Here is a 13,758-nt window from a genome sequence, read left to right on the forward strand (position 1 = left end):
GGAGAGAAGTTTCTAAGCAAAAATGATCCGGTGTCTTTATAGGCTTTCAGCATAGCCCTCTTCTGATGGAAGGTGTTTGGTCTGCAGCAGCCACTCCAGAAACTTAATGAGGTTGAACTTTTTTCCCCTTATATATGTTGCCCTGGAGCGTGCCCCACAGGTACTTGGTTTAAGAGGACTGCTAAATTTGGAATAGTTTGTTTCAGATTCTTTCTCTCTTGGGATTGTCTTTAAACACAGGTGCTTAATCTCTTTCTCCAGCTAGATGCTTTAGAAGATGGTGACAGTTTGACAGATTACTTGCACAAACCTAGTGAAGTCTAGACCTAGTTCTTTGTAGCTGTGTCTTGTCTAAGTCATGCATAAGTGTGATGCTAAGAACAACTGTAAATAGGTCTTTCTGCATTCATGTTCTCCAACTGCTGATGCCTGTAGCAACTCTTTGCTCCTGTTAGCACCATGAACTGTGTCTTGCAGACAGTGCTTTGCTGAATATTTTAGGTTCTAACGTGTCCTGGTTATGCCTGCCTATCTTAGTTTTTGGATGGACTGAACATGGTAGATGTAGACCCAGAACTTCTAGGAGATCAAGTTCAGAATCAAGGTCCTTTCTGGGCCAAGGTGAACTTTCAGGTTCCACAGAGAAAACTTCAGGATTTGGGGTTCCAAATTTTGGTTAAAAAAATGAAACTCCCTTGACAGACTCCTGTGCTTTCCAGGGATACTCTTCTTCATTTAGGTCAGATCAGTAGATGGGCAGAAGCCACCTTTAGACTCACACTTGTTCTGCTCTAAGTCTAGGACTGGGACACAGCTACCAGGAACAAGCATGTTCTCCAGCTGTGTTTTAGCTGCATGTTGAGATGAAAACAGCATGTACACTATGCTCTTCTCATCTTGCTCTCTGAGTCCTGGGCCTTTGTTTCCCCAGAGGGAGCTGCAATGTGTTCCCACAAGTTCACTGATTTTAGTAACCAGGTACTGTGGTTTGTATCCTGTAAGTAGCAAACCAGGCTTAGGAGAGCACTTGAACTCTGTGGGAAGTTAGGCTTTAGAACTCTGCAGCAGTCTCAGTGGCAGGCCAGGTAGTATGCTGCCTCTTTAAGGTCCTATGAGTTCACTCCTTGAGGAAGCCACAATCTTCTGTAGTTGTTAATTGATCACATCCACTTCTAGAACATGAATCTATCCTAAGGAGAACCCTGTTTTTTGTTGTGGTGGATTTCATCTCTTTGAGAAGTTTCCTGCTTCTGACACTGTCCCCATCATATCCAAAAGATGCTCATGTGATGGAATTGCACATTGTGTGGCTGGGAATCATCCTCCTGGCACGTGGTTTGACCCTGACTGAATGATGATTACACTTGTAAATGTGCAGGATGGACTGTGTTATATAGGTGATGAATCGAGTTAGTGACCAGTAAAGAGTTTCCGTAGAGAAGTTTCTTTGCCTTCAGGGGTTATTAGCATTGAATCAGCAAGTTGGACACTTGACATCTTTACTTCATGAATGAGTACTCCCCTTGGGAATCTCTTGGGAATGTTACCTGTGGTCTCAGTTAATTCTTGACAGCACAGCATCTGCTTTTTCTCAAAACAAGAGGTAGTCTTTTCTGAGACTGGATCAGGTAAAGTGGTCAATCCTTGGATGAATTTCACATTCTTTGAAATTTTATGTGAGATGGGGAGCGTACAGCTTTGATCACTGGCCTCCCAGCCTGTGTCACCTTGGGTTTATTAATCTCATCACAGACCTATTAAAGACAGTGTGCCATCAGGTTCTGCTCTGTCGGAACTGTATCCTTCATTATTTCTGCCAAATATCTATTTACCAAAGTGTTTTGTGAAAGGTTCACAACAGCACAGGAAAATGCTTGGCTAGTTACCAGTGTAATTTATTTTGACAAACATGAATAGTTTAGTTTTACTTTTTGAAATATTAACCTGCAGTTCCATGGAAACCTGTTCCGTGCCCATGAGGTTAATCCAGCCTGTTGTATTTGTGGGGATGTTGCCCTTCTGTTTCCTATTGCTTGGATGTTGTTTGCTGTAAACTATTTATTTCACTTGGGGCAGAGGAAGTGAGGTATCTGCTGCCAAATTTATGTCTTTTCATAATGTCTGGATCAAACCAAATCAGCGGATTCTGCCATAATGTTTAAGTACTGCAGATCTCGTGAAAGGCCAGCTTGCCTCCTGTCAGAGCAGCATAATGTGGCTACGTGTTGTGAGGATGGATTGCTTTTGAAAGGTGGACAAGGGTAACTTCTGGCAAAGAAAAACTTACCTCTTGCTTCACTTACTGTCTATGCTTCCAGTGTATTTATCCCTATTCCTTATGCCCTTTTTAGGTCTCGGGGTTCTCAGTACTCTGCTGTTTTGATTCCCTTTCCGTCTTGAGTGACGAGGCTTAATTAGTATTTAAGGAAGTTGCTGACTGTACAAAAGGGGCGGTCTTGTGTCTTCATACATGACTCACAGAACAGTGCACCTCTCTACTCCCTCCTAGGTGGATGTATAGCATAGTCTGGGTGGACTTGTTTCATTTGCAGGATGTGGAAGAAGAAGGCTAAGAAAACTAGATTTACTGGCAAGTCACTCTTCTTTAAGCTCTTGAAATAGATTAATGTTGGCACTTAAGTATTTGACTTTGAAAATTTAAGTATTTTTAAAAGCTTTTGTTTCACTCTCAATATGCACAAGTTGGGGATTCTGGTTAACCAAATTTTTGACATTTTATTTCTGTGTGGTCCCCTATCCCCTTTTAAATCCCCATTTTTATCCTCACTCGCAGTGGCTTTTCACTCTAAAAACTGTCCTGTAATTAAAACTTATCTACTCAGTTTTGCAAGTTCAAGAATTTAATGGCAGCTGGAGAACGGCTCTCTTTGTAACTTAGAAAAACTACAACAGATCATTTCAGTAAGCTGGTTTTATTCCAGACCAGTACTTCCTCTGTTCTTCATAGAACCATATTACTTAGAGCTTCATTGAGAAATAGCCTTTAAAATTTTCTCAATGGGTCTGTAGTAGACAAACCAGCTGATACTTAAGGTTAAAAGTATAGTTGAAAGTCTAGTGATTATCTAGCTGTGTACCCTAGTGGGTTTGGTTTGGTTTTTAAAGTAATTAGGTGGAGGTGTACTCTAACAAAGCGGACTTTATACTTTTGATATATCTTATTTTTCTGGAGCAGGGATTTAATTTTTGTTGTTTGTATGCAAGGCACTTGTTTGAATTGGCATTTATTTACTTACCAATGACATACTGCTGTCCATAAATAATATATATACACCTGCATCTAAATTCCCATTGTACTGTACAGGAAAAGGGCAAACCAATTCTGAATCATGGAGAAACAGAAAGGTTAGTGTGGATAAAAACAATGAACATTTGATGGGATTTGCAGGGTTTCAGGTACAGTGTAAAGGCTGTAATTCCAGAAACAATTTTCATAACTGTTCTCTTATAAGCCAGTTGACTATTCCTGTCGTGAAGATTTACTTTTATATTTAGGTGCATTTATCTCATAGAAGTGCCCGTTAAATGTGATGCTGTTCCTTATGTTGTGTGCACTTGATCGGCTTTCTGGGTGAGGGCACATGTACCAGAGAGCTCATCTGATTTTTCCAAATTCATCAGTCAAACTAGTAAAGGTTATTTTGTTATGCTCTACAGTACTTGCCTTTTCCATCTCCTTGTACTGTAGCAGATTCCAAGAAAAGCTAATATGTGGTTAGAATTGCCATTTTAAAATTATAAATACTTAGTTGTGGCTTGACTGAAGATAAGCATGTGGTTTTTTTTGAAGACGGGTGTTTCAGGGTAGTCTTCATTTTAATGACCTGAATATATATATGACTATCATACTTTTCAATTAAGTACTAAGACTGCTAAGGTGTGGTTATTGCTGTATAATTACATGCTTGTGACATCAAAATGTAGGAAACAGTTTAATATAATACATGACATCATCCATTACACCTGCTGTTTACCAAATAACATCATATCGGTTCAAGTAGTTCCTTGTGCAGTTTTGAAGGTTAGTGTCATGGTCTTGATCCCTCAAAAAATGCAGCATTTTGTTTCTGAATGTGTGCTTTGCATGAATTGCTCTAATAAAGTAAAAGCAGTCTGCTGGAGATGTTAACAAAAAGAAAAGTTAAAGAACTACTTATGATAGATACTCTCTATTTTTAAAAAGTTAATGGCAGAGGATCACAAAAATCTACTCTATTTGAAATGGAAATAATCTTTGTCAAAACTGATTTCTTTACTCCATTAGAGTGCTTAGATGCTTTGTAATATTTTGGAATCTTTCTTTACCCACAGCTGGAGTTACGGGTAGGCTGTAGCTGAGTGTGATGGTAACTGTCCGCACACAGAAAAGCGGTTGCCCAGGTTGTGATAGCTGGAATGAGAGGAATACAAAAATAATCATAGTGTATTCCTTAAAACTGTGGCAAGAATCCTTTGCCAGTGAATACACATGTTTTCATGTTGCTTTTTGGATTCTGATTCTTAAATTGGAAGCTGGAAACTTCTGGAAGCTGGAAACTTGAAAGTCTTCTTGTGATTCTTGATGAAGAATTGACACTTGTGGCACTCAAAAAGGACTTAATGCTTTCTGAATTATTTTCAACAAAAATGTTCCTTTATGGATGGTCACACTCAGAGTTGCAGTCAATGTCTTGATGTCCCAGTGGAGAGCAGTGACAAGTGACGTTCCTCGGGGGTTGGGGTTGGGACCGGCGCTGGTTAACATCTTTGTTGGTGACGTGGACAGTGGGATCGAGGCACCCTCAGCAAGTTCACCGACGACCCCGAGCTGTGTGGTGCGGTGACACCCCGGAGGGAAGGGATGTGCCATCCAGAGGGACCTGGACAGGCTGGAGAGGTGGGACAGGCAAACCTCATGGAGTTCAGCAAGGCCAAGGGCAAGGTCCTGCCCATGGGTCGGGGCAATCCCCAGCACAAACCCAGGCTGGGCGAGGAGTGGATGGAGAGCAGCCCTGAGGAGAAGGACTTGGGGGTGTCAGTGGATGGAAAACTGACTGTGAGCCAGCAACGTGTGCTTGCAGCCCAGAAAGCCAACGGTGTGCTGGGCTGCACCCAGAGCAGGGTGGGCAGCAGGACGAGGGTGGGGGTTTCTCCCCTTCTGCTCTACTCTCCTTTCTTCAGACCCCCCTGCAGTGCTGTGTCCAGCTCTGGGGCACCAACATCAGAAGGACACGGACCTGCTCGAGCAGGTCCAGAGGAGGCCACGAAGATGCTCAGGGGCTGGAGCACCCCCTGTGAGGACAGGCTGAGAGAGTTGGGGGGGTTCAGCTGGAGAAGAGAAGGTTCTGGGGAGACCTTAGAGCGGCCTCCCAGTACCTAAAGGGGCCCTACAAGAAAGCTGGAAAGGGACTTTTTACAAAGAGCATGTTGTGATAGGACAAGAGGTAATGGCTTTTAAACTGAAAGAGGGTAGATTAGAAGAAACTCTTCACTGTAAGGGTGGTGAGACACTGGAACCTAGAGAAGCTGTGGCTGCCCCCTCCTTGGAAAGGTTCAAGGCCAGGTTGGACGGGGCTTTGGGCAACCTGGGCTAGTGGAAGATGTCCCTGCCCAGGGCAGGGGGGGTGGAACTGGATGACCTTTAAGGTTGCCTCCAACCCAACCCATTCTATGATCCTACTACGGTGAATGATCAGCAGTGCTTTCTGTTGTGATACTGTGACAGTTGTGAAGGGGAGTTGTATTAATTTTTTAAGGTCTTTCAGTTACGTAGTTTTCCTCAACAAAATTGTTGTAATCACACTGCAGCTCTGAAGAGGAGACAATACAGCTAATCTGATTAGGAAATACTGAAGATCTTGAAAGATTCTAAATTGTTTTTGTATTCAGCAGTGTGAAAAATTAGTTGAGAATGCTTGATTCTAATGCAATACTTGGCTCTAAATACTCTTGGAAATTAGGTCACTTAATAAAGGGGTTTCATTCTGATATTTTTTACAATAAAATAACCTGGTATAAGTGTATTTATGCTGTGACAGTTATCATGTGAGTGGCACTCTGGCATAATAAGGTTCCTGAGAAAACTGTTGCCTTGCAATTTTTTTTTTTTTTTTTTTTTAATACAGGCTTTGATTCTGACAATTCTTCAGGAGACTTTTCAGAAGCAAATCATAAAGTTGCAGAAATGCTTGATCTAGATCCACACCAAAGCAATAGGACTGGAAAGCATAATGGAGAGACTGAGATTCAAGAAAATGGAATTAAGAGACACAGGTAAACTCAATAGTACTACCTAGTAAATGAGAAGTGAGTATGTGCTGGCTCATTATCTGGGGCATTACGTTCTCATTGGGAGATGTTAATTCTCTGGAACTGAAAAGACATTTCAATTGTTTGCTTCCCATGTCGATTCTAAGTTAATGCTTTGCTTGCTTTAAAAATTACTCCAATACCTACAAATGAAAGTGTCTTGTTGTTTAAGGGGCTGATAATGACAGTTGTTTTTTCCAATTACAGGACATCATTACCTGCCCCAATGTTTTCTAGAAGTGATTTTAGTGTGTGGAGCATATTAAAAAAATGCATTGGACTGGTAAGTTAGCTTGAATGAAACATGCTGATGTTAGGTCTCCTAACTTCAAGTGGTTAATTTTATTGTTTAAGCATTAAGACACAGAATAACGCCTGGTGCATTTTGCATTTTTTTTCCTGTAGGGAACATAATCTTAAACTGGAGATCTCTAAATCGCAGCATTCATTTACTAACGGCACTATTTCCTTACCTCCTTTAGCTGTTGGAGCATGTGCATTTCTAATGCTGTCCTATAAGAACTGGACTAAAGCCATTAGAAGTATAGTCAAATATGGTTTGATTAACACAACGCTCTCTTCTCTGCTTTTTTTTTGATTATTCTTTACTTGGCAAAAGGTGATTTAAGGCTTTATCTTGGTGTGGGTTTTTCTTTTTTTCTTCCCCTCCATAATTTAGGCAGTTTGTGCCAACAAAAATTGCTTTTGTCTGATTGAAGGGATAGAAAAGTTTCAAATCTGTTAAGAGTTTCTTAGAAAGCCCAGCGTAGGCTTGGGGCACTGATGATGTGATGTAATTGGGTCACAAGATTTGTTCTTGGACTCAGACACACAGGCCTTTACATTGCTCTGTGTTAAATGACTCCGCTGCTTGCATCATTATTGGTCATCACTGCTGTTTCCTTTTAATCCTTTAAGAACTCAGTTACAGTTTTGATTACTTCATTCTTATTAGGAATGAAAATGATGTTCTACACTGGAGGGCCTTGCTGCCATAGCTGCTTTTTAGAAGCATTAAGCATTATTCATATCTCGTCTAGGTCTGCCAGAACAGTTCTTTGTGAATGCAACAGACAAGTCAGTGAACCCTTCTGCTAGCTTATTTGATGTCATCTAGGATATAAAGCTGTAGTGTCAAAACTCCTTTTGTTAGGATGAGTGACCTATCTACTAGAATGCTTTGCTTAGATCAAATCAATTTGTCAGGGGCAACATTTTTTTTTTTTTTTTTCTTACTGCCTGTGACAATGTGAGGAAAACGTTGCATTAATTTCATCTGGTTAATTTTTTAATTATCCTTTCCACTAAGTTTTAAGCGCTTAAATAGTGCTTTAGTCCTCAGTCATGAATGCAAATTTTTAATTAAAAACATCCAAACTTGGATATAGTAAAAGACCTGGGGAATTGGAAGTCTCTGTGTGAACTTCAAGTCCATCTTGCATCCACATGTGAAATGAGAAACATTCTGATGCAAATAACAGGTTGCTAAAATAAAGCCACTAAAATTTGTTAAGAGCAATTCAAACCCTATTCTTTATGTAACTGTTCCTTTCAAAAAATAATTTGTGGTTACTCTAGTAAAATAGTTATATTTTATGCAAATACGTATGTGAGGATTTCAAAGGAATGCGTGGTTCTTAAATATCAGTAATGAACTGGTTGGCACATTATTGCTGCTATCTATGGAAATTTTAAGCTCTTTTGTTTTATGTAGCCCACAGAACAGAAGGTAACATTTTTCTTGACTTTGCTAGGTTAGGTGGATCATTTTTTGAAGTTACTTATTCTGAAAGATTCTGTAAATCTCATAGATTGTGCTGTAGCACTTAGAGGCCTACTATAAGCTTGCCAAATGTCTTTTGAAAAATGCTAGAAATAAACTAACCCACAACCTATTTTCAAAATTCTTCTTGTTGTCGGTTGTTAACTTAGTGTTGTGTCTAAAAAGTTAATTTATCCTTTTGTTTCGTAGGAGCTGTCTAAGATTACGATGCCTATTGTCTTCAACGAGCCATTGAGTTTCCTTCAACGGATAACAGAATATATGGAACATATATACCTCATTAATAAGGCTTGTAGTCATGCAGACCCCCTGGAAAGAATGCAGGTAGGTAACAGCCTACCACCTTCTGGTTAATTCAAAGGAAGTTTTTCTCTCCCAGAGTCTTTAATTTTAAGACAATTTCTCACCTGCATGTATTTCTTCCTCTTGGGTTATCATAAGAATGCCCATTATTTGTCTGTCTAGACATACTTCTTTTGTAGTGGCTGTATCAGATATTTGTGACACTTTCATGCTTGATTGTGCACAGAGTTTGAGCCGAAAGTAGTGCAGCAGAGTGCCACAACTGACGATGCCCAAGGGCCTCAACCCTTTTCATGATTGCTCTAACTGTGACTCTTTTTGTAGTTTTGTGTTGTGAAGATGAATTCTTGGCTTTAAGTCACCCCAAATTGATTTATTGGGTGGCTCCATGATTTTTATATTACTGGATGAAAAATTGTTGTGACAGATAAGCTTTACCATTTTTTTCCAGACCTGGTTGTTGTTGGGAGAAGGATATAGTACCTGGCTGGTCTCACAACAAGGGATTGAGTGTGGTGAAACCAGGCCCGTGTACGTTAGGCTGTACATAGCTCTGTTCTTACTTAAATGAATCTAGAATGTGTATCTTGTATTCTGTGCTTGTGTAATGCCTACCTCTACTTATCCAGCCTGCAGGAGCTTCTAAGTGTCATTTTACCTGCTGGTATGATTCAAGAAATCTCATCTGTGTTAAAAATAATGCTTGTCTGACACTAGGAAAAGCAAGCCTGTTCCCAATGAGCTGAGTGTAAGGGACAGTCAAAATAGGGGAAAAATAGATTTAAAAAAACAGGCTGTCCTCTTAGAGGCAGGTGGAGAAGCGTGGGGCAGAGTGTAACCTGACAATTTACTACAGAAAAAAATTCCTTTTGGAAATTATATTTTATCTGCATGTATTTCCCACTTCTGTATCACTTATCCTATGGCTTACAGATGTTTTTGCCTTAAGCAATATATAGTGCTTTGTTTTTGAAAGAATAACGGAATACTCTAACGTGCAACAAATATATTAAATGTAGAGTTTTAAGGTACTGTTCTCATAACAATGTCTTCTCAATTTGCTTATAGGCTGTAGCTGCTTTTGCAGTTTCTGCTGTAGCTTCTCAGTGGGAGAGAACTGGCAAACCGTTTAACCCACTGTTAGGAGAAACTTATGAATTAACCAGGTAATAATTACTTTAAATTGGGAGCTGGGGCTATTTGCATTCCCGAGTTAGCAGACTCTTGTACTAGTTTAGTTGTTTATTCAGTAAAATAAATAAAAATCTACTAAACTATATTTGAGTATAGCTACAATTATTTTCCCCAAATCATCTCAAAATCTTTGAGAAGCTGTTATAAAAGCTAATAAATTTATTTCTAGGTTTAGACAGAGTATTCTTTGAATTATTCAGAGAAAAATTGCTACATGTTCTTCCCCCAATGATAGTTTGTGACCAGACGCTATTAATTAATTTCAGTAGTGTTTTGCTGATCATGTCAGGTAGAGGAGTTAGTCTGAAGGACTTCCAGATTGCTTACATAAATGGGTGGTGTGTCTCCAGTGGAGAAGAGAATTTTCAGTCAGACCTTCTCCTGCTCCCCAAACAGTTTCAATATTTTCATGAGTTATTTCAGTGAAACTTCTTCAGATGCCTTTCTGGGTAGAAAGTCATTTAGGTGTTTGAATGTGAGTTGGTTTTAAGTATAAAGAGAGAGTGCTCAGAGTACAAATTCTTTCATTAATTGTAGATGTGTCACAGGGCTAGAAAAGCAAAAATCTCACTTCCAGTTTAATCTAAAAGTCCTTCAAAATTTCTTAAAGTATGAAGTAGCTCTTTTATCTTGTAATATTAAAAAAAATATTTACTGTTGAATGCTCTCTTTTGTTGTTGCTAGGGAGGATTTAGGATTTAGGTTTATATCTGAGCAAGTCAGTCACCATCCACCTATTAGTGCATTTTATTCTGAAGGCCTCAATAAGGACTTTATTTTTCATGGATCAATCTATCCCAAACTAAAATTCTGGGGAAAAAGTATAGAAGCGGAGCCTCGGGGAACAATTACCTTGGAGCTTCTGAAGTGAGTATGAGAATTATATACTTTTTTTTATGTTGATCTCCTTATCATTTGCTTGAATAAAAAGATAAGGGATACTCATTCTATTGCCTCATCATAGGTGATTATCTAAACACTTCTTGCTGAAGAAGGTGTAAGAGTTTATTTACAAGTTAATTTTCACTGCTTAATTTCAGGGCTCTGTTTATGTTATGCCATGCTTGCATAGCTGAAGCAATTTGACCCAGTTTTTCGCTATGAAAATTAACGTTTCTTAAAAATTGAATGCTACCAAAAGCTAGCTCTGTGAAGGCATGTAAAATTTGAATAGAGAGATAAAATTCTATTACTGGGCTATTCAAACTTGTCTCACTTTTAAATATCGTTGTTGGTTTTGATAGTTGGTGTGTATATGCTTGTGTGGAAAGAACTGCATCTTCAGAATAGCTGTTCTGTGTGATAAGAAAACTTGAGAAACTTGTCAGAATTGCCTTGTCACCTGTTTAACGCTTCCTCTGTGTGATCACCTTCCTATTAAAATCAAGAGTGCCTCTCCAGGTTACTCCCAGGCTCGTCTCTAATTGAGCGTGAATCTTGAATCTTATAAATTACGTGACCTTCCATAGGTTGGTTTGTGCCCTGGTGGCACAAAGACTCTTGAGCTTTCCCACGAGGACAAGAGGATGCAGTAGATAATAGTTGCAGAAAAAGTATTCTGCAGTTGAAGGTGCTTTCATAAAAGCTTTTCTCAGGCCTAACTCTGAGGTTGTTTTGAAATACTTAGAAAATTTCTAGACATTTGGTTTCAATAAAGAGTCAACTTGCCTGGCATATCAAGCACTGACTTTTCCTGTAGTTTCTTTTGAAAGTACAGTTTATTTGTTGAGCTGCTGGCATCTAATCTTCCAAAGCTTATAAAAGTATGAACTGCTCTTAGATATAAATAGTGATGGAAATAGCGGAAATTTCTTCTGACTGTAGAAGGAACTATGAATGTTAGTGTAGAATGTAGACGTGACAAAAATAAAGTTTGTTGCTTGAGAGAGAGCCTTTATTTAGAAGGCTATTAAAATTCTTGCTCTGCACAAATTTAAATGGGGATATAAACATTTAAAGTAAATGCTTTAATTAATTATTTTATTTTAAATAATTGCTTCAAGTTAGCAGCAGAAGTTGAAATCAAATGTTGAGCCTCTCGGTGTTGTGATTCATACCATTCTGTTGGTTTGAGTACCCTGAGAACTCCGCAAGGCCGGAGCGAACAAGTAACTCTTCAGGAAGCAAAATTGCAAGTCAGTGTTAAGTATTGCATTTACGATAGCCATGACTATGTTTTCAAAACATGCATTAGAAAACACCCTTCTTCCTCACTTCTGCAGCACAAATAAGTGTTTCAATTTATCAGCGCTGGCCATGAGTGTATTGTGTTTTGTTTTATTCTATACAGCTTTTGGTGTCAAGTAGTTCGTGAATCACAATGTGCTAAGGCTGGTAGGATGAATTTGGGGGGTTCTGGTATTTTTTCCCCACTTGAAGAGTAGTCATTGTTCTAAAGCATGCTTGAACACAATTTGCTGTGGAAAATAGTCAGACTTTAATGATCTGCTTTTTCTTTGTACTGGAAAATGGACAGACTCATTGGAAATACTAAGTAGGAGTGTTCTCTCCATACTTACTGGCAGTAGAAGTACAAGGCACTTGTTACAAAGAGGACGCTCTGTGTTTCTGTATTTATTTTTTTTTTTTAATTAAAATAGAGTTTGCAGGCTTTGCTAAGATGGATTGATTACCAACCAGGTAACTTAAGCATTTCTTTTACCAGCATGGAAAGATGAGTGAGAATAGATGGCTTTGACTCTGCTGAGCTAGTGGTAACAGGAATCCTGTTGTTTAACATTTGGACCGCTTTTAGAATAATGTCTTTTAAGGATTTAGAATCTGTTAACTCATCTTTGTAAAGCTTTTCACAAAACATTAAAACCAAAATAAAACTAAGTGCAAAATCTTTCAATTGTAGGACTTTTCTCCTCAGTAAATCTTTGGAAAAGGATGGAATTGAGTAATAAATTGGATTTTGAAATCTCATGTTTATGAAGCGATCGTGTCCCACTGGTGTTAACCAACCAACCCCCAAAAAACCCCAAAACCACCCCCCCAAAATTGCCCTCAGTGACACTGGAGCAGGCCTTATATTACTGATGTGGAAACTTGTGGCATATTTGGGAAAACCACTTACGCAGTTTGCTGACTTGTGTCACTTTCTTCAGGTTCAGAAGCCTTTGTGGCTCAGTGTTTGTAAAATGAAAAACTATTAGTTAGTCTGACCAACCCTAGAGGAGTATCTTCATATCAAACCGCGGTCAGAACAGGTAGTTCTCTGGTAGAAGACTCAAATATTTCTGTTCAGTGCTTTTTTTTATTGCTAAAAGTGCTCTCTAGATTATAATAGAGGTTTACAAGAAAGAGCTTTAGGAAGAAGTCTGCAGTGCCGCTGCAGTAGTTGAATAGAAGATGCTGTGAGCCTTAGTTTGTCAGTCCAGTTCTCCTGTGAGTATTATGTTTTATCACATATAACTTTAAAAGTGCAAATGAAAAAGATAAATTCCTGGATGGCTGTTTGTTTTAGTCTGGAATATGTAATCAAAAGCACAGCAACTCTAAAACTTATTATTTCAACTCTGTAAGAAGGAAGAAAAATAAAGGGGATATCACTTTATTAACTTACACTAATGTTTAGATACAACAGATTTTTGACTTATAAAGAAAAGTCTGTTTCTTTTCTGTTTTGAGGCTGACTGCTGGCTGTTCATAGGAGTGCTAAATATTTTGCCCTGCCGTAAACAGAATTAAAACCAGGTTTACATTCCATCTCAAACTCAAGAAAATGATCTATTTTTGTTATTTTCTTTACAGACATAATGAAGCTTACACATGGACAAATCCAACCTGTTGTGTACATAATGTAATTATTGGTAAACTGTGGTTAGAACAATATGGAACAGTAGAAATTGTAAATCACAGGTAATGGTAATCATGAAACTGAGGGTTGGCTTATAGGGACTGGTACATGGTGACTTTTATTACAAAGCAGAGTTTTGATTTTTGTCAGACTACATAGGAATCTCTGTTTAGTCTAATTTTTTTCTTTTTTTTTTTTTTTCCCTTCTGACAAATGCAAACTAGGCATTGGACTGGGCTTAGTATCATCATAATATTAATGAAAAGGCACAGGGCTAGATGGCTTATAGGATACAAAGATTTTATGTTTGTGAGTTATTCAATTTCAGGCCTGTTGACAGAGAACAGAAATTAAATTTAACTCCAGA

General features: G+C 38.6%; 1 protein-coding gene across 9 annotated transcripts in view; it reads left to right on the plus strand.

Annotated features, from left to right (window-relative positions):
- The window catches only part of OSBPL2 (oxysterol binding protein like 2), a 40,602-nt gene that overhangs the window by 16,446 nt on the left and 10,398 nt on the right, over window positions 1–13,758 (plus strand). For all 9 annotated transcript variants that reach the window (XM_074920196.1, XM_074920194.1, XM_074920193.1 and 6 more), the window contains 6 exons: window positions 6,126–6,273; window positions 6,517–6,592; window positions 8,282–8,416; window positions 9,464–9,561; window positions 10,274–10,456; window positions 13,346–13,453. In XM_074920196.1, coding sequence (XP_074776297.1) covers window positions 6,126–6,273; window positions 6,517–6,592; window positions 8,282–8,416; window positions 9,464–9,561; window positions 10,274–10,456; window positions 13,346–13,453 — 748 coding nt within the window. The remainder of the gene's footprint in view (window positions 1–6,125; window positions 6,274–6,516; window positions 6,593–8,281; window positions 8,417–9,463; window positions 9,562–10,273; window positions 10,457–13,345; window positions 13,454–13,758) is intronic.

Source organism: Athene noctua, chromosome 16 (assembly GCF_965140245.1).
Source record: "Athene noctua chromosome 16, bAthNoc1.hap1.1, whole genome shotgun sequence".
Lineage (NCBI taxonomy): Eukaryota > Metazoa > Chordata > Aves > Strigiformes > Strigidae > Athene > Athene noctua.